The 26210-nt window shown below is 43.8% G+C and overlaps 1 protein-coding gene across 1 annotated transcript in view; it reads right to left on the minus strand.

The window, feature by feature from the left end:
- OCRL (OCRL inositol polyphosphate-5-phosphatase) overlaps positions 1–26210 on the minus strand; it is a 2544778-nt gene that overhangs the window by 579110 nt on the left and 1939458 nt on the right. The window contains exon 21 of the mRNA XM_044057236.1: positions 8211–8295. Within this exon, the coding sequence (XP_043913171.1) occupies positions 8211–8295 (85 nt within the window). The remainder of the gene's footprint in view (positions 1–8210; positions 8296–26210) is intronic.

The following is a 26210-nucleotide window of genomic DNA, read 5'->3' on the forward strand; positions in this document are numbered from 1 at the left end:
TCGGGAGCTTACAAACGCGTAAACCCTTAGGAATTTGTTGCAATTCCTTAGATTTTTTCAGAAACGCACTGTCGAGTTGCATAGCCCTGTATTTAATACACAGCTTTTCATAGTTGAAAATTTGCTCCCTGAGCATTGAGACTGGCTTGTACGAGTGACTGCTTGATTCCCCTGTGGTCACGTCAGACCGTACGTCAATCTCCGGGGCCTCAAGCCACGAAGCAAGGTCCCGTCGCTGACTAGCGTTGTTTAAAGAAACATGACCACTATTACCAAGGGCTTGCGTTCCCTCTTTAGATCTCACACTTCCCACAGCACCGCTGTATGATTTGATATGGTTTGTCCATTGCCCTGGTGTAATGTCCTCGGGCGAATGCATTGTATAAAGCTCCACTTGGGAGTCAGTAAGACTATTAGTGGGTGTGTTGTTTATATCATGTTTCTCTTCTTTGTAAGCCTGAACCAGCTTACCCATCACAGCATTAAGTTCTTTAAGAATACTCTCCATACTCCGGCCTCACCTCGTCAGCTCCGCCAACCACAGGATCGAAAAACACAAAGCAAAAAATGTAGACAGCTCCAAGACAGGAACACACGAATAAGGCATAAAATAGATACTATCAACCACAGGGTTAGCGAAATCCAACAATGAGGCACAGACCAGAAGTAAAATTAAATGCAGTTTAATCCAATAAGACACATAGACTGAGCACTTTCTCCAGTATTGATTAATTAATTATTTTATTGATTTGAAAATTGATTGATTGGACTTTAGTTGGTAACATATATAAAAGGAAAAAGCTGGGTGTGTTTTGTTAAATGACTCTGATGAAGCCAGTTGTACTGGAGAAAGCGCTCAGTCTATGTGTCTTATTGGATTAAACTGCATTTAATTTTACTTCTGGTCTGTACCTCATTGTTGGATTTCGCTAACTCTGTGGTTGATGGTATCTATTTTATGCCTTATTCGTGTGTTCCTGTCTTGGAGCTGTCTACATTTTTTGTCTCATGCTACTTTCCACAGCCAGGTTAAAGCCCTGGCACTTACGGCAATGCTTTGTCTCATGTTACTTTCCACAGCCAGGTTAAAGCCCTGGCACTTACGGCAATGCTTTGTCTCATGCTACTTTCCACAGCCAGGTTAAAGCCCTGGCACTTACGGCAATGCTTTGACTCATGCTACTTCCCCAAATAATGCAGTGCTGGTGTGGGTTCTTGTTAAGTATAGCTGGAAGGTTTTGACATTTTCTGCACTGAACTTTGACCACAGGAAAATTCACAAGTTATTACTGAGTTTCAAATTGGTAAATGATGGATGGTCATGTTGTTTGAATCCAGCACATGACATTACAGTACACACCAAATGCAAGCAAGTACATACTTGAGAAAATTGTGCACTACACCAAGTGTGACCAATGAGGAGGAAATACCAACACTGCAGGCCTCCAAGGTCAGATCTGCCCATTACCATAGAATGAACTTAAGAATGCTAATGTATTACGTCAATTTCAACACCACTCTTAACATTTAAAAAAAAGACATGTTCCCTAACATTCCAGAAGGCCAGCTACATTACTAGTTTGACGTTTCAACTTTAGTAACTGGCAGTGAACTATAATCCTATCTTATAGCCTTCTCTGCAAAACTGCATTAAGTACACTACTGTTGCTCCAGATGTCAAACACATGCCTACTTCAAAGTACGGTGGCCTCATTTTGTTTCCTTCTTAAGCCCATAAACACCTTTACCAAAAGTCTACAGTTCAAAATACTTTACAATTTTTCAAAATATATAACACTACTAGCAAATCCTTTATTTACATAGAGACAAAAACAAAAAAAATGAATATAGGAACTTTGAAAGCTTGAACAAAACTACATTTCCAACAACAGAGGATAGCATAACCAAGTCAAAATGGAACAGTTGCAATACTCAAAATGTGACCTATGATACAACACATGGAGACAATCTAGCAATGTGAAAAAAAGAAGTTATGTACTTACCATAACGTTCTATGTGAGTTGTTCTTTTCGCCTTCACTTTTACTGATGGGGTTTGGAGCCGATCCTCGGCTCCGTGTCGACCAATTTGCATAGCTTGAGGTCTCTAACAGCTTGAGGCCAAAACCCTATCCCAGAATGCACCTCTACCTACTCCAGATCTTGTTTGCTGCCAACTAGTGGTACATCTAAATCAGATTTTGAAGGAAATCATAAAGACAACTAGTGAGAGGAAACTCCTCAGAAGAACCAAAACCAATGTAGAGCCTGTCTCAAACTTCCATACACTGGATGGGGGTAGGTGGGGGGTCGTAAAAATGAAGGCGAGAAGAACAACTTACATGGAATGTTATGGTAAGTACATAATTTCTTTGTATGAGGTTGTTCAATCTTGCCTTCATTTTTACTGATGGGTAGCGTCCCTAGAACCACAAACTTGGGTGGCTCACGGGAGTACCTGTCTAAGGACAGCAGAACCAATTAAAGCCCTGTCCCTAGAGGCCTTGTCTACTTTGTAGTGAGATATGAAAGTATGTGGCCTTGACCATGTGGCAGCTGCACAAATAGAATCAATGGGTAGTCTGACCAAAAAGGCTATGGAAGTAGAAGCAGCTCTGGTTGAATGAGCTTTGACTTTGTTCTCTAAAGAAATGCCTGCCTCGTGGGTATATAAAGGATATACAATCAGAGAGCCATTTAGATAAGGTAGATTTAGATACCGCTGCACCTTTCTTGGAATCTGAGAAGGAGACAAACATCTGATCAGCTCTTCTATGGTCTTTTGTCCTGTCTAAACAGAAACTAAGTTGTCTACGGAGGTCAAGCTTGTGAATCATATATTTCAATTGATTAGTGTGACTGGAAAAGAAAACAGGTAATTCAGTTGCCTGATTAAGGGTGTATTCTGAACAAATTTTGGGTAAGAACGAAGGGTTCGTCCTGAGGGAAACCCTATCTTTGTGGAATATCAAATATGGGTGCCAAACTGAAAGGGCTTGCAACTCCAAACTTCTGCGTGCAGATGTAATGGCCACCAAGAAAATGGTCTTCCAAGAAAGGTATTTCAGCTCACAGGAAGAAGCAGGTTCAAAGGGAGGGAGAATAATCTTGGATCATGGAGAGGTAGGTGATCTAATTGGTTTTAGATGCATCATACCCTTCAAAAAGGCCTTTGCCATCTTGTGGGACATAATACCGTTTCTTGATTCACCTATATGGAAATTAGATACAGCAGCCAGTTGTACCTGAATGGTTGCTGCTGCAGCTCCTTCGTTGAACAGTTTGGTCAAAAACTCTAAGACATCCGATATGGAGGCTAGAAAAGGGTCAATGTTATTCAGCTGAGCACAGATTGAAAACCTTTTCCACTTACTGAGGTATAGTTTCCTGGTTGAAGACCTATGTGAGGACAAAGGAATATGTTGAGGTTCTTCTGGATAAATTTTGGAACCTGGCTATTTTGGGAATTGGAGCAGCCAAGCTGTCAGTTTGATGGACTGAAGTGAAGGGTGAAGAGCTCCTGACAAGTGGGTCAGAAGATCCAGCACTGGGTCCAGGATCCAAGGTTCTTCTACTAGATGAGGCTTCAGAAAGGGGAACCAGATTTGACTAGGCCAATATGGGGCTATTAAGATAAGTGTCCTGCCCAGAAAACTGGCTTTCTGCAAAACTTTGGGAATCAGGGGAAAGGGAGGGAAGGCGTAAAGGAGTCCTGGGGGCCAATCGTGTATGAGCGTGCCCTCGGCAAAGTAGTTGCTCCATTTGGTGTTTGTGTGAGTCACAAAGAGGTTGCATCAAGGCTGGCCCCATCTGCAGAAAATCATTTCTGCTACTTCGTTCTTGAGGGACCACTCACGAGGCAACAGAATTGCCCTGCTGAGTTTGTCCGCTATCACGTTGGATTTCCCCGGGATGTGCATTGCTATCAGAAAGTGCTGGGTGGACTCTGCCCATTTCCATACTCTTACAGCCTCTCAACATAGGGGATAACATTTAGTTCCACGCTGTTTGTTTACATACCAGACTAAGGACATGTTGTCTGAATGGATTGAAATTGTGCCCAGAGGAAGAGAGTCTTGAAAGAACTGCAATGCTAAGAGAACCACTCTCATCTCTAGGACGTTTATATGCAATTGAGCCTTGTGTACCTGCCTTGGGCTGTCCATCCCTGATAATGCCCCCCACCCAATCTGTGGTCACCATTGCAACTGGAACCGGAAGGACAAAGGGACATCCCATGGTCACAGATTCGCACGTTAGCCACCACAGGAGATCCTCCTTGCAAGAGTTGGTTATCAGAACTGGGTGATTCATTGGTAAGTCCTGAAAAGTCCATTGTGTGAACAGCAGCCACTGAAGAATGCGCATGTGAGATCTCGCCAGGGGTATTGCAATGATAGCTGCTGCCATGGTACCCAGCAGCCTGAGAATCTGCGATGCTGGTGCTTTGTGTTTTGAAAGGAGATCTACAATTTGATGTCTTAGGGTAAGCCCTCTTTTTTAAGGACATGTTGACTGTGTCTAAGTCTGATCCTATAAATAATACATGCTGCAACGGCAATAAAGCAGACTTTTCTGAATTTATTGTGATGCCCAGTTGAAAACAAAGATATAAGGCAGTGCCCCTCACCCGAATAAGCTGATGCTTGGTGGGTGCAGTGAGGCGCCAGTCATCCAAATATGGAAACACACAGATTCCTTAATGTCCCAAATGAGCCATGACCACTGCCATGACCACTGCCATATATTTGGTGAACACTCTGGGAGATGTAGTGAGACCAAAGGGCAGGGCCCAAAACTGGAAATGACTGGCACCCAGCCTGAATCGCAGGTGATCCCTGGATGGCCTGGCCATTTTGATATGGTAGTATGCATCCTGAAAATCTATTGAGCACATCCAATTGTCTTTCCCTAGAAACGGAAGTATAGACTGAAGCATGAACATCCAGAACTTTGTCTTTTCTACATACTTGTTGAGTCTGCTGAGGTCCAAAATTGGTCTCCAGTCCCCTTTTTCTTTGGCACTAAAAAGAATCTTGAGTAAGTTCCGGATCCTTGCTGGTCTGCCGGGACTGGTTGGATGACTTTTTTCTAATAGTTTTTGAACCTCTACTGTTGCTACATCCCATAGACTGGGTGGAACGTCCAGGATTCCTTTTGTTGGTTTGGGGTGCGTATGAAAGGGGATGAAATAGCCTCTGGATATGACATTTTGTATCCATCTGTCATTTGGAATTTTGAGCCAGGTGCCTAGGTACAAAGATAAACGTCCCCCAACTGCCTCCAGAGCAGGACAGTTGGGTCTCCTTTCAGGAGAGCTGGTAGGGCTTCCCAAGGAACTGATCCCTGTCATCCTGGTTCTGCAGACCCCCTCTGTCGTGTGGGTGTCATCTTCCATCACTGCCCCCCCTTCTCCTCTGCCCCTGGAGGAGCTTCACCTTGTGAGTTAGGAAAGGCTCCTTGGGCTTTGCGGAACCACATTTTTCCTCCCCGTTGACCTTTAGGATAACGTCTAGTAGGGGTGGAAAAACTGACTCCTATGGCAGATAGAGTATTTCCATCTTGCTCACATCTGGTGAGGGTCTCTTTTACTTTTGGTCCGAAAAGGGAAGAACCATCAAATGGGGCATTCACAAAGGACGATTTGAAAGGTTCCGCGAAAGAACATAAGCGCATCCAGGAATGCCTCCAAAGAGCTATTCCTGTACCTGCTGCCCTACTCTTCCCATCAGCTGCATATGATACGAAGCGCATGGAAGAGTTAATGATAGAGTTGAGTGTAGCAAGAGACGTCAGCTTGTCTGCCACTGTATTGGCTACTGCACTGTGGAGAGCATCTCCTAGCTCTTTCAGGAGATCTCTTTGAGGCCTTATGAAGTGGGTTAGATAGTTCAAAGAGCAAAGGTCGTAGAACTGAACATGCACTTGCCAAGTCTGTCCATAATCCTAGAATCCCTATTAGGAGAATGGACAGACGTAGAGGTCTCAGACATCTCTTTCTTAGTGGCTGCAGCAACCACCATGGCATCAACAGGAATTGGTTTGGATAAAAAGGTTCTGTGGAGGTCTCGGAAGAGCAGGGTTCCCCCAATGGGGTTTCCTGAGGCTCCGGGTCCCTAAGCTTATGGTGGGTCTGCAGTGACAAAGAAACAAAGAAGATTCTGACGCTTTCCGGGAGGAGGTGGCCATATCAGAGGTTGTAACTGTCCGGGGGTACAAAACCCTCCAAATGGCATCAAAGGCACCATGGCTCTGGTGTGAGGAAGCACCTGGGTCCGAAGACACCGATAACTCCTCCTGCACCAAAACTGGTGGCTCCGAGCCAAAGGTGGGAGCAGAGCTCAACCGAGCCGAGGCCCCAAGGGGAAGAGTCGGAACAGACTCATCGGTTCGACTCCCCTCCCTGGTGCCGATGGGAGAGTGTCAGCTCCCAGAGTCCGCCGGATCAGAAGACATCAGGGTTGTCGGTGCCGACAGGTCCGAAGCGAGTGTCGAAACCAACGGTTCCACAAACGACTGAATGTCTCCCTCTGGTCCGATGTCTCGATTCGAATCAGAGGAGGAGTAGAAATTACAGGAGATGACTGTCGGTTTCGAAACTGCTAGAGTCAAAGCAGACAAAATTTTAGCCAGAGCTGGATCCCATAACAGTCTCCATGCCACACGATCCACATCCGAGTCTGGAAGCTTGAGAGGAAGCTACAGAAGGAGCCTGTGAGCCCAGAATCGGAGATCTTAAGGTGGGAGATATCGGTTCCAAGACTGGGGACCAGCTCCTACCAACTACCTGCACAGGCAGCTCCGATGACTGTGGAACCGATACAGGAACCTTCTTGGAAACCTTCGGAACCAAAGAGCCCTTCGGATCCAAACTTGCAGACGAAGATGCAGAAGATGATGGTTTTGGTTTTCCTGGAGCAGTATCCAGGTCTGACTGAAATGCGGACTTAATCAGACCACGTTCAACCAACTTTCTTTTCCTCTCTGCCAAAACCCTGGCACTGAAACCATGGCAAATGGAACAAACCTCTTGGAGATGAACCTCTCCCAAACAGTAAACACAGGTGGTGTGGCCATCTGTGACAGACATTTTTTTATTGCATTTAGGGCACTTTTTAAACCCTGACTTAGCTTTTTCAGACATGGTAGACCTTGTAGTTAAATCACTGTAAGATAAAGCAATCCCAGCAACAATCCAATCAGAACTCTAAGGTTCAACACTAAACAACAAAGTCTGCACTCGACTTTTAAAACTTAGCAGCAAAAAACAAAATTAAGCGTAACCGGCTGCAGATATAATGACTAAGGAAAGCCTAACTCAGCTGTAGCTGCAAAAAACAAAATTAAGCCTAACCGGCTACAGTTATAACAACTAAAGAAAGCCTAACTCGGCTGTACGGGATAGGGAGAAACCTAAAGAAACTAACAGGGCCTAACGCCAAAACGAGAACACAAAATTCTTTCTTTTTCTTTAACTACTTAGTACAAAAAAACAAAGAAAGGATAGTCTATCATGGCTGAATACTTTTGAATTCTAAACAAGAAAGAAAACTAGCAAGAACTCCAAAAAAGAATACACTTATCTCACAAATACGGCCTAAGCTGTAGAAAATGCACAATCTGTTGCAGTGGTAAACTAGATCTGGGGAAGGTAGAGGTGCATTGTGGGATAGGGTTTCGGCTTCGAGCTGTTAGAGACCTCGAGCTTTGCAAATTGGCCGACTCGGAGCAGATGATCGGCTCCGAACCCAATCAGTAAGAATAAAGGCGAGACTGAATAACTTCACATCTCTTGTTTTTGGTTAGGTTTTTACATTCTTTTTCTTTAGTCCTGAATGCCAGTATTTTAAATTCTTCTAAAATTGTTTCTGCTGTATGGAATTTTCCAGAAGAGACAAATATTAATTGGATAAAATTGGTGACATTTAAGTGACATACTTGTTGGCACTATTACATACCCTGTCACTGCAGCTAACTGTAATGGGAAGAATACATTGAAACGATATCTAGTACATCTCTACATAACAATACATAAGCTGTGACATTCATACTGTAAAATTAAATTTGATGCAGTTTAACAAAGCTTGCAAACATTTTATTTGAACTGTTGATGGCTGCTGAAAAAAATTATAGAAAGTCATATACGTTATTTGCAGTACACCGAGATTTAAGTGCAAGCTCTTTTCTGTGCAGCTTAGATGAAAAGGATACGTATTACTTCTGGGATGCTAGTATCTAGGCATTCAATAATACGTTGTAATTCCTCCTGCATTCCTGGGGTCTGGAACAAATCCTCCTAGAACACAAAAAGAGTAAAAAAAAAAAAAAAAACAAATGGGTGAACCATTGCAACATTCTCAACAATAACAAGGAAATAATAAAAAGCAATCTGTCAACACTTTCTTTCATTTCACATTAGTTGAAAAGGTAGTACAAAATGGTAGTACTGAAGTTGTGGAGAATGAAAAATATAGCAGGTGAGAAGCATCTGAAATGGCATCTCTCTTTACAAAAATGATTTCTTCTCACGTTCACTTGGCTCAAATTCCAAGGCATAAGGGGAAGAAGCAGGCATATCAGTCTTTAAGCCACACACTATACCACACATAGGTGACTTGTGCTCGCACTATCATACACAGGTGACTTGCTCTAAAGGAGAAGATGGCTGCCAGTGGGCAGCAAGAACTGGAAAACATTGTAAAGGAAGGCTACTGTCCACTCAAACAGAGGTACATAGTAGTAAATTACATTTTCCTGCCACTGAAGGTTTTCAGGGTTGGATATACTTACCTGGCAGGTGCAACTTTTAATGGACTTATTTGTGTAAACTTCACAAAACGAGGGATCAGTTGTTCATTTTTCCCTTTGCATTCTGCTGCTAATTAATGACCATATATGGAAATGCCTGCATCTGAGAAATACATGCGTATGTCTGCGTGTGTATGCCTGCTGGGGTTGGACTCTTGATGGCCTGCTAAGCCGTATCCATCCATCAACCCTTCAACCAACAAGCATTTAGGCAGACTTGGTAGGTGGTACGTGAAGTGGGACCCTGATGGATGCAGGTCGTTTGAAATTTACAAGAGAAAACCTCACTTAAGCATTTCTGCCCAAATTTCAAGAAATGCCACTGCCTAAACCAGAAAATGAGTTTTACAGGATTAAAACAGCTAGGTATTGTCCAATGGAAAAAAAACATGCACATCGTTATTGTACATCTTTCTGTCTTCTACCATTTGTTGCACTTGAGAAAAACTAAGCGGCCTGTGTTCAACAGTCATCTTTTCAGTGGGGGGGAGTGCCACATGGACCTCCACCAAACAGTAATATGGGTGATAAGTAGTCAGTGTCAGTACCTCCAACTTAGTCCAGGTCCCACCGCCAGCCTGAAATGGTGACTGAGAGGTGGTCCCAGAAAAAGGAAAAACAAATGAGTGCAAATCCAACAGACACATAAATGAATGTATGTATTTCCTGCCAAGAGTCGCTATACAAACTGCACTCTAAAAGGTTGCGCACTTGTCTGTAAAAGGGGCAAACCCAAAAACAGCCAGACAGCCATGCACTTAAAACACTCCAAAGTACCTGCTGACAGAAATATATGCAGAATCAAGGCATAACATTGCCCTTAGCATCATTATGCTTGTACTCACAGTTGTCAATATCATGTAGTTATGTAAAAGCTGACAAAAGAAACAAAATCAAATGACGCTTTACCCATAGTACTAATTCTGTGCAAGACCAAAGGTCAGCAGACTGCTCGGTGCTCCACAGATGTTAACATTTGCCAATGCCAGCCATTACCTTATTTAGACACAAATTTATTTAATGTTTTAACTAGGAAATTCTGACCTAATTGGTTACGACCAATTTTTAAGTGATGGTTCAGGAAGAAAAGCTCCTCAAAAAATTCCATACAATAAATCTATAATATAATAAATATAATATTCAACTCAATACTGTATTATTGTTGAGAGTTACTAAATCATTAAAATCACTTAAAAGGAAAGGTAGTATACAACAGCTAGAGTTAATTAACAGAGTATATACTGCAAGGCACTGCAGTGAGAGTAGGCATTTTCTCCTGCCAGGACACTTAAAAAGTTGAGCACTAATCCATTAAAACAAACCCATTCAAAGTTCACAGAAGTTATGTATTTAACATAACTTGGCAACTTTCTCTCCATATCAGAACTATCTAAAACTCAGCTAACTTCAAACTCACTATAAAGGAATATCCGCTTAACTCCTGGAACTGCCCCTGTAAAGACCCTACTTGAACCTTCCCTACTCTGCCCCCCTCCTTTCTTTAACCGTGACTACTCTGCCCCCCCTTTCTGCCACTATTTCTCACTGATACCCATTTCCAATCTGTATTCTAGACTCTCCTGCTCTTTGACCTTTCCCTTCCACTATACTCTAATCTTCATTCTATACTTCTACCTCCTCTCTCTCCCTCCTCTTTCATTCTATACCCCCTCCTCTTCTTTCGCTTTGTCCCTGGATCTCTCTTTCTGACATGACACCTGTATGCTCGGTTTACCTTTATTTCATTGAAAGCCGTAAGTGAGACTTGCAAAACATTAAGTACGGCTGCAAAAAAACACAATGCCGATTCACCATGTGTTTGAATGGCAAATAAGCGAATGCTTTTTTCCCATTCAAACACATGGATCAAATGTCGGAAATGGTTTTCCAGCAAACCATTTTCGACATTTGATCCTTCAATGTTGTCCGCATTTCGGCATTACAGTTCGCGGAAACAACCATTCGCATATATGCAATTGACTCATTCAAAGGTAAACCTATGCCTCACTACATTTATGCATAAGTTAGTAATTTCATATCCACTGTATGATTTTCATTGTTTATCCTGTGCTTGTAAGTCACACAATAGTATATTTCTATGCTTAATTTTTCTCCTCTTTATACATTGTAAAAAAAAAAAATTAATCTCTTTTTTTGTTTTATGCATCTCCTCATGATTGTATGTTTAAATGCATTATTGATTGTAAAAATTCTTTGCTGTAATGGAGCTTTTCTCCTCGGGTCTCTGCTGAAAAAGTGCACCTGCCCAGCCAGACCAACCCAGTTAACAAATGGAAAATAAATAAACGGCCATCTGTGTTACCCATTTTCATTCTTCCTCACTAATGGGTCTTGGATCCAACACTGGATATGACTCGGCCACATTTCCTAGACTTCTGGATCCAAGTCGCGGTTTCTCCCTCTTCCCATAATGCACCATACCTTCCCTAACTTCTCAAATCGAGTTTGCTACCCTAAAACCCAGAGAATAAAGGAACAGGACAGAATAAGAAAAAGAGGTTTGGGGCCCAAAAATGGAATCTATGGGTTCCAATAACTTCTAGGTGACTTCTCGAAGAAGTAAGGCTGTGTGGGTGATGGTTGGGAGGTACGTGAGAAAGAATGAAAATGGACAACACAGATGCCAAGTTAAGTACATAACATCTGTATCGGATGCCGTCCTTTTCTTTCTTCCTCACTGATGGGTCAGAGTCCCCACAGCTACATAGATCTTGGGTGGCCCTCGAGGAAGGATATGCTGAAGCACTGTCGAGCCAAAAGTAGCCCTGCTTCTGGATTTAATGTCCAATCTGTAGTGCGATACAAAATTATAAGTCTTTGACAAAGTGGCTGCAGCACAGATTTCATCAACTGAGGGGTTGGGAGGGTGGCCTAATGGTTAAGGTGTTTGCCTTACAAGCACAAGGTACAGGGTTTGAATCTCACAGGGGATAACTGGCTAGGCTTAAAATGGCTTGCAAGGGCAGTTAGCCTAGTATGAACCTATGTATATGAGGCCCTAGAATAAAATACAGATGATGTAACCATATGGAGGCCTTTGGCGATCATGGCAATTCCACACCTTTTTGGAAATAAAATTGGGGAATAAAATCAGTAATCCATCTGGCCAAAGTAATTTTGGAAACTGCTTGCCCTAAATGATTTGAGAAAAAAGAAACAAACGGCTGATTAGCTTTTCTGCACTTTGTTCCGTGAAGATAGAAACGTAATTGGCTATGCACATCATGGAGATGCAAAATATATTCTCCATTATTAGAAAAATTGGAGAAGAAAATTAGCAACTGAATACATTGACTGACATTTGATTCCATGGCTACTTTTGGCATAAAGGAAGGGTTAGTCCACAAGGAAACTCTATCTTTTTGGAAGATGAAAGGAGGTTTGGCTGATAAGGCATGAATTTCTGATAACCTCTTAGTCGAAGTAATGGCCACCAGAAATATTGTCTTCCAGGAAAGAAATTTTGTGTCAACTGGTTCGAAGTGCATTTGGTAAGGCCTTGAAGAACAGTTATAAGATCGCAAGGAGATGAAGGGTCTTTTAACTGAGGTCTAATTAGAAAAATGTCCTTCATGAATGCTTTACAAAATCTGAAAGTAGAAAGAGAGGAAAAAAACGTCTCCAGTATGGAAATTAGCAGCTCGTTTAAGTTTTATAGAAGAAACACTGACTCCTTCCTAAGGAAAAGAAGAATGGCTGAAATAAGGGCTGAGAAAAGGTCCACATTATCCTTTCCGAACCAAATGAAAAAACTCTTCCACTTCCGGCTATAGACTTTTTTAATGGATGCCTTTTGAGAAGCCAAAATTATGTTGCAGACTGAAGGGGCAAGTCTGGACTTACTCAAAATTACTGGAAGTGCAGAAACCATGCGGTCAGTTTGAGGGTCTGGAGTGCTGGTGTTCTGACGAGTGAAAAATAAGATCTTGTATGGGATCTAGTATCCACAAGGGATACTTGAGGTGGGACCATACCTGACGAGGCCAGAAGGGGGTAATCAGAATTACTGGGCTCTTCAACATGCTGGCTTTCTGTAGAAATTTTGAGATCAAAAGTAGAGGGGAGAAGCATAAAGGAGATCCAAGGGCCAATCATGGCTGGGGGGATCAGAGCAAAGTACTGGTTGCATTTGTTGTTTAGGGGAGAGGCAAAAAGATTGCAACAAGGCTCGCCTCAATGGCTGAAAATATTGTTTACTACTGACTGATGGAGGGACCACTTATGAGGAGTCAAAATGGACTTGCTGAACCTGTCTGCTAATGCATTGGTTTTCCCCAGAATGTGCGTTCCAGTTAGAAAGCATCTTGAAGAGATCACCCATTCCTGAACTCTCTTGGCCTCTCTGCCTAACAGGTAGGATTGGGTTCCGCTTTGCTTGTTAATGTATCAGACCACTTATGTCTGTATGTACTGCAATAGTCTCCACAGGGAGAATGTCCTGAAATGCTTGCAATGTTAGGAGGATTGCTTTCATCTTGAGGATGCTGATATGCAACCTGGTCTTGGAGGAGGACCACGTGCCTTGGACCATTTTTCCTCTGTAATGCCCCCCCACCCCAACTGGAAGCTGTCCGTGGTCAATGCGGCTAATGGAGGAGGGAGAGAAAATGGTCTGCCCAGACATAGGTCATCTGACCGCATCCACCATTGGAGATCACGTCTGCAGGCTGAAGTTAGTCTGATGGGAACAGATAGCTTTTGGTAAAGAATGGACCACTGAACAACCAGGGTCCATTGCAGAACTTGCATAAAGAATTTTTACCAAGGGAAGTAGTATAATAGCAGCTGACATAGACCCAGTGCTCCGAGTATCAACCTTGCTGGAGGAGAAGGAAGACCTAGTAAGTCCTGAACTTATCTCAAATATCAATAAATAAAATATCTCAAATGAAAATATCTCAGGGATATTACGCAATGCCACTTGAATAAAAACATTCACCTGCATTCCAGTGAACTCTGGATTCTAAACCAGAATCACGTTTGATTATGTCAAGTTTATAGCAATGCCTAGGGAGTCAGAGATCTGAACCAAGTAATCCCTGGCTTGTAGTAACTGATGCCTCGTTGGTGCAGTAAGAAGCCAATCATCTAGATATGCAAACACCTGGAATCCTTTCAGCCTCATGTGAGCTGCTACAACTGCCATACACTTGGTAAACACCTGGGGGGCTGTGGTGAGTCCAAACAACAGTGCTCTGAACTGGTAATGATTGATTCCCAGCTGAAAGCACAGATGTCTGCTGGAGCGTCTGATTATTTTGATATGGTACATGTCCTTGAGATCTACAGAGCACATCCAATTGTCCTTGCATAGAAGAGGCAGAATTGACTGGACCGTAACCATACAGAACTTTGACTTCTTGACATACTCATTTACATTGCTGAGATCCAGAATTGGTCCCCTGTTTTCTTTGACACCAAAAAGAAGTGTGAATAAGTTTTGAATCCTATCTGTTCATCTAGGACCTCTTTTTTTTTGTAAAAGGTTTTGAACTTCTTGAATTCCATACTCCCTCTGACTGGGTTGAACGTCGAGAAGTATCCTCCTGGGATTTGGAGGAGAAGGGGAAAAGGGAATGTAGTAACCTCTGGATATTATGCTTAGCACCCAGATATTGTTTGTTATATTTGTCCAGGCATCTAAGTGCAGAGATAAATGACACCCAACTGCCTCCATAAATGGACAGCGAGGCACTGCTTCAGAAGTGCTGATGGGGCTTATAGGAAAAAGGTTCCCTGAAGCCCTGATTTTGCAGACCCCCCTCTACTATTGAAACCTCCCCCTCTGCCTCTGGAGATGTATCTCTGTGTGGGTCTTGGAAAGGTCCTTGAGACTTCCCGAACCAAGTTTTCTTACCTCCTCTCTGGTTTCTACAAAAGGTCCTCTGAGGAGTAGAAAACTTGATCCCCATGGCAGATGAGGTCTTTGCTTCGAGTAAGCACATATTTCATCGATGGCCCAAACAAGGAGGAACCATCAAAAGAGTCATTAAGTAAAAATGCCTTGAAAGGTTCCAAAAACTCACAAAGCTGCATCCAGGCATGTTTCTTGATGGCTATGCCTGCGCAGGCTGCTTGTGATGTGCCTTCCACGGTACGCAAAATCAACCTCATTGAGGAATTGGCAAGGAAAGACAGTCACCAGCTATGCAGAAACTATCTTCAAGTCCTCCTCCAACATGGTCTCAGCAATAGAGTTGGTTAGCTCTTTAACCAGGTCTCTCTGCAACTGGGTGAAGTGTGTCAAATAGTTTAATGACCTTACCACAAATGTTGCCGAGGCATAAACTTGCTTTCCATGCTTGTCCATTGCACTGGACTTCTTGTTTGGTGGACGAACCATGGAGCTCTGTTCGGCTATCTCCTTTTATTGTGGCTGCTGACATAACAATGGCATCTACTAGAACACCTTTGCTCCAGTGTAGATGGTCAGAGAGTGAACTGAGAAACCTGGTGGGGTGCTTAGGAATAGGCATAACCATGTCCAGGTCCTTCCAAGTCCGGGAGGAAACAATCTATGAGCTCATCCTCCAGGGTGGGGGTCACCCAAGACATAGACGGATCCATCCCAAAAGCCTCCAGAACACCAACGTTTCAGGAGAAGGTTGTTGAGAGGACAAGGATTTCTAAGATGTCTCTAAAGCAGACGTCTTCAGGTGGTGATGGGGGAGACTCTTCTTCCTCATCGAAATCAGTGTCATCGGTGAGGAACTCCACTGGGGGAGTCTATGTGCCTCCTCTTACACTTTTTTTTCCATTGGCTGTTCCAGGGAGTTATAGGAAGAAGTGGGGACTCCCTTGGGGAAGTGGTCTAGAGGTTACTTAGGGCAGGCTGACCTATGGCAAGAGTGATGGGCTCAGTGCTCACATGCGATGAAGGATGGGGCAGATACTGGATGTGAGGAGATGGATCTCTGATCCTAGAAAATCTCTTTCTGCAACCTGGAAGGATGACGGTCCCAAGGAAACTCCCTCACCCTCCCTCTGAGCCAATGTCACCAGAGGAGAGACAGCAGGTCCATCCACGGATCCTAGGCATCCAGACAGAACCAGACCCAAGCTGTAGAGGGCTGAAGCCCCAAGGGGAAGTGACAGATCTGACAAAGTTAGAGCGGAAGGTATCCCCCTGAAGCCGGCGCCGATGTCTCAGAATGGAGACATGCTCTAATCTGACATAAATGGAACAGAGACAGTCACGGCCACAGTTGGAGTCGAGGAAGGGAGCTTCCTTGGATCCATCATAAACTCTCTTGGGTATCTGGGATACTGGGGTTCTGAACCAAGGATCGAATCAGATGAGGATTCTGCAAGGTATATGAAGAAGCACTGACTTATTCAAGATGGGACGGAGAAGGAAAGACACCCAACTGACTTTGAGCCCTGAAAACTTCCACCTCATCCTGCCCATATACGCTTCTGTGAGACTTCGAGAAGACCGAGATGAGGTAGCGGGTCTGGATGAAGTTGTAGATTGAAGGATCTTGAAGGAGGTCCCAGAGTAACTGGTTTCAGATGGTAAACCAGAGTATGGCTGCTAACCACTGGATCTCATGCCTTAGGATCTGAGGTAGAGGTGCTTGGAATAGGAGATCCAGAGACAATCACAGTTTGTATCGGATCATATGGGGTCCTAGGATTCAACACTGCCTTAATTTTGCTTGAATCTGATGCCATTGGGTCCAATAATGTCTTAGGATCCACAGAAGCTCTGCGATCAGACTGTGGCTTGGTCACAGTTGGATCCAAAAGGGTTGGATCTGAGACTTTACGGCTCTTCTTGCATGGCTCTGATGAGACCCCTGGAAAAGCAGAAAGGGCTTGCCTTTTTAGATCCTTTGAACTACCATGCTTTGAAGGGGTTTGACTGTCAGAAGAAGGTGATGATGCTGGAAAAAGGCCCTTCAGGATAAGCTTATTTCTACTGCCGACAATGCCTGGGGATTAAAGGCGGCACAGACTGTACAATCCACATTCAAATGGCCTAGTCCTAAACAACAGACACACTTCTTGTGGGCATCCGAACTGGGGATCTTATGCCCATAAGAAGTGCATCTCTTGAAACCAGATGGTTTGTCTGACATATTTTAATACAGGCAAAGAAAAAAAAATGGGAGAAATGCCTACCTACACACACACACACACACACACACACACACACACACACACACACAAAGCAACAAAATCAAACTGAAATCTAAGAAAGACAAGTTTTACTAACTATTAAAGCCTTTTTTTTTCTTTTACGTTAAAAAGAGAAATGGAAAGTGCCAATGGCATGAAGAAAAAGTTGAAAAGGGCAGCAGTCCCTCTCGCCTGTGGCTGACTAAAAAGGAAGGAAAATAAAAAAGATAACAGCAACAACAGTAAATAGAATTCAAAGGGAAAATTTGTTTTAACTCACAAATAACCCACCAGAGACTCTGAAACCACGTCTGGATGCAATGGTGGCAAACAAGATCTGAGGAGTTAGGGAAGGTATGATGCATTATATATTTAAAACTAACTGGAGTGAGGTGTTCAGTGAAAAAAAAACTGCAGATGGAATGTGGAAAGTTTTGAAAGAGAAACTGCATGCAAAAATTTAAAAGAAAAAAGTTTAACATCAGGATCTAGGCATACAACGTCAGGGGGATATATTTCCATAAAAAAAAAAAAAGAAATCTGATTAAGGTGAGAGACAAAAAATATAAGAAGTGGAAGAGAGGTTGAACTACAACTTTGAAAACTGAAATAGAGAAACAGATTAAGCATCGTGTGAGACAAGATCAAGAAAAATTTGAAGAAAATTTATATAAAGATATTGAGCATAAAAGGAAACCTTTTTATAGATACATAAGATGTGGAAGGAGTAAAGACATACAAATTGATAAACTGTGTGCAGATTCTAAAATTTATTCTCAGACACAACAGATTATAGATATATTTACAAAAATCTTAGGCAAAACAGTTCGGCTTCACAAAAGGGGTGATTACCCCAAACTTTCCCAGAGGTAGTTGTCCTAGTGATATCCAGGTAACCCCAGATAATGGAATCAAATCAGATTATACTGAAAAAGAACTGCAAACTGGATCCAAACAAAGCACAGGAAGGAGATGGAATTAGTAACAATGACCTGCGAATACTTAACGGTACCATTAAATCTATTATTCACTAGGTCATATAAATATGAGAGGAGTCCTCAGGATTGGAGACATGTGCTTATTAAACCTGTCTTAAGAGAAAGGGGAGTAGGACAAACCCAGCGTCATATAGACCCTTAAGTCTACTTTCATGTTGGGGAAAAATAATGGAGAAGGTAATACTGGATACGTTACGGTCAGAATTGGATAGGCTGAGACTTGAAACCATGTATCAGCATGCATATGTTGAAAACAGATCTTTTACCACCTGTAACATTATGTTCTATAACAATATAGCAGCAGCTATGAATGAAAAATTATGCTGTGATGTAATTTACATAGATTTAACTTTAGCATTTGATAGGTTCACACACAAAACACTGATCAATAAATTAGTAAAATTAGGTATTGATGTACTCTTGATAAGATGGATAGCTGCAAGGCTTACAAATAGGACATGGCAAGTATTATACAGCAACTGGACAGGTGAAATCTTTGGCTACAGTCAAGGGCTCTGCCCTAGGCCCTTAACTCTTTAGATTGTATCTTTCAGACCTAACTTTTTCATCTGAGTTGTTCTACAGTCTATATGCAGACAACCTGAAATTGGGTAAACTGATTACATGTGTTACAGATAAGGCATGTCTGCAAAATAACTTGACTAAATTGACCATTTGAGCACAGGAGAATAATATGCTGATAATGCATCAAAAACTATCCACATGACATTTGGGAGACATAAATTGAAAGGTTACTATTTAATACAGCACACAGTGATTGGAACTGTAGACTCATTTAAGCACATGTGTAGATGGGTAGATCCAGCTAGGAGTTTTTCTGATCATATCAACCAATTGGTCAATGACAGTTATAGAACTTTTAGTTATGTACTTACCATAACTTTAGATGTTTGGGATCCACATCTTCTGAAGATCTGAATGCCACTCTGTTGTTCAGAGACCACTCGTGCGGGGAGAGAATAGTTCTGCTCAGTCTGTCGGCTATCACATTGGATCTCCCCGGAATGTGTGTTGCTACCAAGAAACGGTTGGTTGCAATAGCCCAATCCCATACTTTCATGGCCTCTCTGCAAAGGTGGTAGGACCTGGTCCCTCCCTGCTTGTTCAGGTACCAGACTACTGACATGTTGTCGGACTGAACGGCAATCATGCCCTGGGGAAGGTAACTGTGTAGTGCTTGTAGCGATAGAAGCACCGCCCTCATTTCCAGTATGTTGATGTGTAGGGAACTCTCGTCGGGTTGCCACTTGCCTTTGACTGACCTGCCCAGGTAATGTCCCCCCCACCCCGTCTGGGAGGTGTCCGTAGTCAAAGTGGCCACTGGAGGCGGAGGAACGAAGGGTCGCCCCTGATCTAGGTTGGAGGACAGAAGCCACCAACGGAGGTCCTGTTTGCACATCTCTGTGATTATAATGAGGTGACTGAGAGGGAGATCCTGATACGACCACTGGACTGACAGGAGCCACTGGAGAATCCTCATGTGCAATCTTGCCAAGGGAACTAGGAGAACGGTAGCCGACATGGAACCCAACAGTTGTAGGACCATCCTTGCTGGGGCTCGGCGTTTGAAGAGCAATGCTCGGACCTGAGATTGTAATGTTTCTATCCTCTCTGTAGGAAGATAGACCCGCATTTGCTTTGAGTCTATCTCTACTCCGATAAACCGTATGCGCTGAGATGGCAGCAACACAGACTTTGCCCAATTGAAGGTGATTCCTAGGGAGTTGCCTAGAGAAATAGTGGCTGCTAGGTTTTGTAAGAGTAGATGCCTGGAGGTGGCAGTTAGGAGCCAGTCGTCTAGGTATGGAAACACCTGGAATCCTAGACTTCTCAGGTGAGCAGTCACCACCGCCAAACATTTGGTGAACACCCTGGGGGCTGTGGTGAGACCAAAGGGCAGTGCACAGAACTGGTAATGACTGTCTCCCAGGATGAAGCGCAAGTGTCTCCTGGACGCCTGATCTATCAGAATGTGATAATAGGCGTCCTTGAGATCTATAGAGCACATCCAAACACCTTTCTCTAGCAGCGGGAGAATGGATTGTAAGGTGACCATCCGGAACTTGGACTTCTTGACAGAACGGTTGAGCTTGCTGAGATCCAAGATGGGCCTCATGTCCCCGGTCTTTTTTGGCACCAAAAAGAATCTTGAGTAAGTCCCTAATCCGGTCTGGTCTTCGGGGACCGGTTGGATGACTCCTTTTTGAAGCAGCTTTGAAATTTCGATGGCCGCGAGATCCCGTTGACTGGGTGGTGGGTCCGGGATTTTTCGGGATGGTGGGGGGGGCTGAGAAAAGGGAATGTTGTAACCTCCGGCAATGATCCGGAGCACCCATCGGTCCTGGGTGATATTCTCCCAGGCCTTTAGGTGCCTCGAAAAACGACCCCGGACTGGCTCTGGAGCGGCGCAGTCGGGCAATCCTTCAGGGATGCTGGAAGGTTGAGGAGCCACGAAAGGACTCGCGGTCTCCAGTGTTGCGGGGACCCCTGCTGCCTCTGGGACAGCGTCTTCCTGAAAAATTCCCCCCCCCTCTGCCTCTAGAAGGGGGATCATCCTGCTGAGGGGTAAGTCTTCTGAGATTTGCGGAACCACATTTTCCCCCCTCTTCTAGCCTTGGGATAAGGTCGGAAGGGAGTGGAAAACTGTGCCCCTACGGCAGTCAAAGTCTTACCCTCTTGTTCACAGCGGGTCAAGGTGTCCTTTACCTTGGGTCCAAACAGGGAAGACCCATCAAAGGGAGCGTCGGCAAAGGAAGAATTGAGGGCCTCCGCAAAATGACACAGGCGGAGCCAGGCCTGTCTCCGTAGAGCAACACCTGTACCCGCCGCTCTACTCGCCCCCTCGGCCGCATATGAAATGAGCCTCATGGACGAGTTCGATATAGATGACAGGGTAGCCAACTGAGAGCTAACCGTCTGGGCCAGCTGCTCAGGTAGGTTACCAGAGAGGGTATCTGAAAGCTCCTTGACCAGATCCCTCTGAAGTCTGGTGAAGTGCGTCAGGTAATTCAGAGACCTTAAAGTAAAGGCTGCTGAAGTAAGGGTGCGCTTGCCGTACTGATCCATACTCCTGTACTCTTTATTAGGAGGATGGACGGACGTCAAAGCCTCTGCCACATCTTGCTGGGTAGCAGATGCCACCACCAGGGCATCTACGGCCATACCTTTGGATAAGAATTCCTTTTCAGGGGGGGCTGACAGAAATTTATTCGGGCGAGCTGGCACCGGTTCCACAGAATCCAGGTGCTCCCACGCCCTTCGAGAGATCAAATCCAGGAGCTCATTGAAGGGCGGAGACACCCAGGAGGCAGAAGGCTGAGCCCCGAAGGCCTTGAGGAAGACCGACTCCTCAGCAGAAGGGGGTTTGGACTGCCAGTCGCCTCGTTGCTTGAGGATTTCTAAGATGTCCACAAAGGAGATATCATTCGAGGACGACTTGTGGGACCCCTCCGCATCATCGAGGTCGGTGTCTGATGTGAGAGACTCATCAGGCGAGTCGACGTGCTTCCTCTTACACTCTCTCTTCCTGGGAGGTTCCTCAAAAGAAGCCTCGGAAGGACCCCCAGGAGGGGAGGAATCCCCAATGGGGGTGACCTCAGGCCCCAGGGCTCCGCTGTCTTGAGACAGGGGGACAACAAAGGAACTAGTCTCCATGCCAAGGGAAGGTGCCGGAGAGATGGTGGAGGTAGCCAAGGAAGATTTGGCCAAAGCACTCCTTATGGCCCTGAAGGCCGGACCCCCCCCCCCCGAGTCCTGGGAAGGTCTGACCCCCGAGGCCACAACAGTAGATGGCACTCCCGCAGCAGACGCACCGAGAGGGAGGCTCGGGACCGAAAGCATCGGACCCGAAACGTCACCCCCGGGGCCGACCGAGGAGGTCCGTGTACCGAACTCCGACCCAAAGGTCGGGGTTGGAGTAAGGGTCGGAGCCGACCCGAGAACCTCCACTGGCTCTACTAGCACCTACTCCAACGGCGCCGAGGCTGTTGGAGGAGGAACCAATACCACAGGGTGGACGATCGGCTCCGAAGCCGACTGGGCTGGAGCCGACACTAATTTTTGGAAAACTGGAGACTGGAACAGCCTTTGCAGCACCCTGTCTATATCCGAGTCGGACATCCTCGAAGACCGGGAAGAGACCGATCGGGCCCGAGTTGACTTCTCCGCCAGTTCCGAAAGACTGGGGGACCGGCTCCGAATAGTCTCGAGTAATATCGGCGCCGAGGGAGATTCCACCAGTACAGCAATTTCCCTCGGAGCCGACAGGGACTTCGGCGCCGAGGTAGAAGAGTCTGAGCGAGCGACCTTTCTCGGCTCCGAAACCAATGGAGCCGGAGAAGGTGACCCACCTCTCGATGCTCGAGCATTCGGCTCCGAAGACAGAGGAGTCGAAGCTGGAGGCATCGAGGCAGACCGTTCCGACCTCGGCTCCGAAGTCCGTGGAGCCGACGGAGAAGCCTGCCTTGATTTCTTTGCTGTCAGCTCCGACGGACTGGTCGGAGCCGAAGACCTCTTCTTTTTGGAAGGAGAGGGAGAAGAAGATAAAGCCGCTTCAAAAGAAGGGGTGATAAGCCCTTTCAATATTAATTTGTTTTTCCTCTCTTGGAGGACACGTGAAGAAAAAGCGTGGCATACACTGCATGACTCTTGAAGGTGTTTGGGGCCTAAACAATAAACACAGAGAGAGTGATCATCCGTGATTGACATTTTGTACCCACACTTGGTACACTTCTTAAAGCCCGAAGGCCTATGTTCTTTCGACATATTACAAATACACACACAAATATCAAGGTAACTGAGAATACAGCAAAGCCTAATCCTTCTAACTTAAACAGGATAGGCCAACAACTCACACAGGCGAAAAAAGTTATAACACAGCTCTAGCAGAGCGTGAGGGCAAGGCCCCTATAACTAAAACGGAACCTCGACGTGTAGACAAATACCAGACACAAGAAATTTTTTAACAAACAATTTTGTAACAAAAAGGACCTTAAGAATGTCCAAAATAGAGTGGGAGGGAATCCCTACTAAATTAAGCGGGAACCTAATGCTAACAACAATCCACACAAACTCAAACTCACACAAACCCTACAAAAAACGTTTAGTAGCTGTTAAAACAGCTTTTGGTTGAAAATTTATCAAAATTCTGAGAGGAAATTAGTCAGTAAAGAGTACTTAGCCCAGCCAAGTCGAGACCACATCTATTGCTGTCAAGCGGCAAACGAGATCTGGGAAGTAGTGGTGGTGCATCCTGGGATGTAGAATAGCTCAGCCAATTAGAGACTTCGCTCTATAATATAGCGTGCCGAGTCGGAGCCGAGGATCGGCTCCGATCCCATCAGTACAGAATGTAGGCGAGATAGGATCACATAACATCTATAGGTTATATAAAACAGTTTATACTGTCTAGGGAATCAAAAATGAGGAAGTCATTGTTTGTTAGTTAAATTAGACCCAAACTTGAGTATGGAATAACAATCTAGAAACCCTATAAGACAACAAACATGAGTAAACTGGAAAAAGTATAGTGGAAATATCCACACAAAAACAGAAGACAAAGTGATAAAAAAACACATGCAAGGCCACAGAGATTCCGACAAATCCACCTCAACAACTTAAATTGCAATATTAGCACTTCTGTTTTATTTTATAACAAAACATCTTCAGATGAAGTGAACCAAACCACCCACACTGTTTAAATACAATTCTTAAAGGTCATGTGATAACTTTTTTAGAACCATGTGCTAAGCTTAAAATCATGCGACAGCCAAAGCTTTTATTTATTTATTTTATTTTACATTTGTTGACCGGGATAATCCGACTGGATACATGTCAATTTTCAGTGAAGGACCAGGGAGAAAAGCTCCAAAGGTATACATATACAATCATTACAAACATTGCAACATTTAAAATCATGTGATCAGCTTAAAATCATGTGACAGCCAAAAACTTGTAAAATCATGTGATCAGCTTTAAGTCATGTGACAGCCTAATCCCCTGAACAAATCATGCATTAAGGCAACATATTCAATAAGTTCAAAATTGAAGTAAACAAAAATCAAAGGCTAAATATCTGAATACATCAACCTGTAAAACTTTTTTTACCAAACAATAATAAATAGTTTTATGTAAGAACAATCATTAAATAGTAAATTCTATACTAACAAAAACTGCCTGATAAAGGCAGCGATAACATCTGCCTAAACATCTTAGTTTTAAAAGAGAGCTAATACAAATCTGGTCATTAATCCTTGGCCAAGAACTTGCATTAAGTGTGAGCTACCAATATAATTCACGTTCTTCCAACTTAAGTTGCCATGGGTTATCACGTTCACTAGGGGTTACCTTTTCCATAATTACAAATTTAAAAATGTGATCTGGCCATTCCATTAAGTGTCTGGCTAGGGCATTGTTTGTTTTCCTTTTCTTAATGTTGTATAGATGTTCAGCAATTCTCTCTTTGAACTTACTCTCAGTTTTGCCTATGTAGAAAGCATGGCAATACTGACAGAGTGCAGCATATTTTATTTATTTTATTTTATTTATTTTACATTTGTTGACCGGGCTAGTCTGGCTGGATACATGTCCATTTTCAGCAGAGGCCCGAGGAGAAAAGCTCCACTAAATACTAAGTACATTACATAAAAAACCATTACTTCTAAGAAATAGCAAAATTTTAGAATTCAAAAAGATCATCCAGAGGGAAGGATAATTTTAAAGAGAGACATATACACCATATGCAGTTCATTACATATGTGCATTACATATATGCAATTACTTATTAGCAATTTTACATAAATTATGCATAGTTAGAATTAGAAAAGTTAAAAGAGGGGAGGAAGAGACAAAAATAGATAAGAAATGTGTATAGAAAAGGTTAATCAGGTGCACTGCAGGAACAAAGCCAATGGTTTAGGTAGAAAAGTTTAATTTTCTGTTTGAATAGAGGCAGGGATGTAGTCGAGGTAATGTCACTAGGTAAGAGATTCCAACTTCTACCTATAGTGTTAGTAAATAGAGAACCACCTGCTGTATTGTTTACCTTTATTGATTTTGGAAAAGGTAACCCCTAGTGAACGTGATAACCCATGGCAACTTAAGTTGGAAGAACGTGAATTATATACTACCCCTCCTGTCAGACAGTTAAATTTAGAAGTTATGTACCTACCATAACGTTCCATGTTAGTTGTCTTCTCTCGCCTTCTTTCTTGCTGGATGGGTTCGGAGCCGATCCTCGGCTCCGACTCGGCACTTGCTAAGCTCGAGAGTCACTTTTACCAGCTTGAGGAAGCCCCATATCCCATGATGCAAGGTGGTAATTACCCAGATCTCGTTTGGTATCTAGAGGAAAAACTGCCTATAAAAACTTTCCACTAAGGAAAGAGAAACACTAACCTAAAAAGGCTAGTGAAGGACAAGGTAATGAAGGACAAGAACTATCTGGTGTCCAAGGAAGAAGAATCTTCCAAAGAAAAGGGGAGATCAAGGTCTGTCCAGGCTAGGGGGACAGGAGGGAGGGACGCAAGAAAGAAGGCGAGAGAAGACAACTAACATGGAACGTTATGGTAGGTACATAACTTCTAAATGTTAAGTTGTCAATCTCGCCTTCATTCTTGCTGGATGGGACCGCGTCCATAGCACCTCTATCCTGGGTGGCTCAATGGAACAGACTCTTGAGAACAGTGGAACCAAAGCTTGCCCTGTCTCTGGAGGCCAAATCCAATTTGTAATGAGAAACGAAGGTATGAGGAGTGGCCCAAGTGGCTGCTGCACAAATAGTATCTAAGGGCAGCCTAGCCTGAAAAGCTGTAGAAGTGGCTAGGCCTCTTGTGGAATGTGCTTTAGGTTTTGAGCTGAGTTGTTTGCCCCTAAGTTGATAAATGTCAGAAATGGTGGAAGATAGCCATCTGGATAAGGTCACTTTAGAAAACAGAAGTTATGTTCTTACCATAACGTTCCATGTTAGTTGTCTTCTTCTCGCCTTCTTCTTGCTGGATGGGTTCGGAGCCGACCTCGGCCCGACTGCCACTCTAAAAGCTCGAGAGTTGGTTCCACCAGCTCGAGGCTCCCCTTATATCCCACAATGCTAGGCGAGAGTTACCTCAGATCTCGTTTGTAAGCTAACCCCAGCTTATAACAGTAACAGTATAACTGTAAAACAGAATCCACCTCTAACAACAGGAAGAAAGAAGGGTGACCTACATCCTGAACCAAGAAATATGCATAATAGCATATGTCTAAG

This window comes from Protopterus annectens, chromosome 15.part0, assembly GCF_019279795.1.
Source record: "Protopterus annectens isolate FY-2018-M chromosome 15.part0, PAN1.0, whole genome shotgun sequence".
Taxonomy (NCBI): domain Eukaryota; kingdom Metazoa; phylum Chordata; order Ceratodontiformes; family Protopteridae; genus Protopterus; species Protopterus annectens.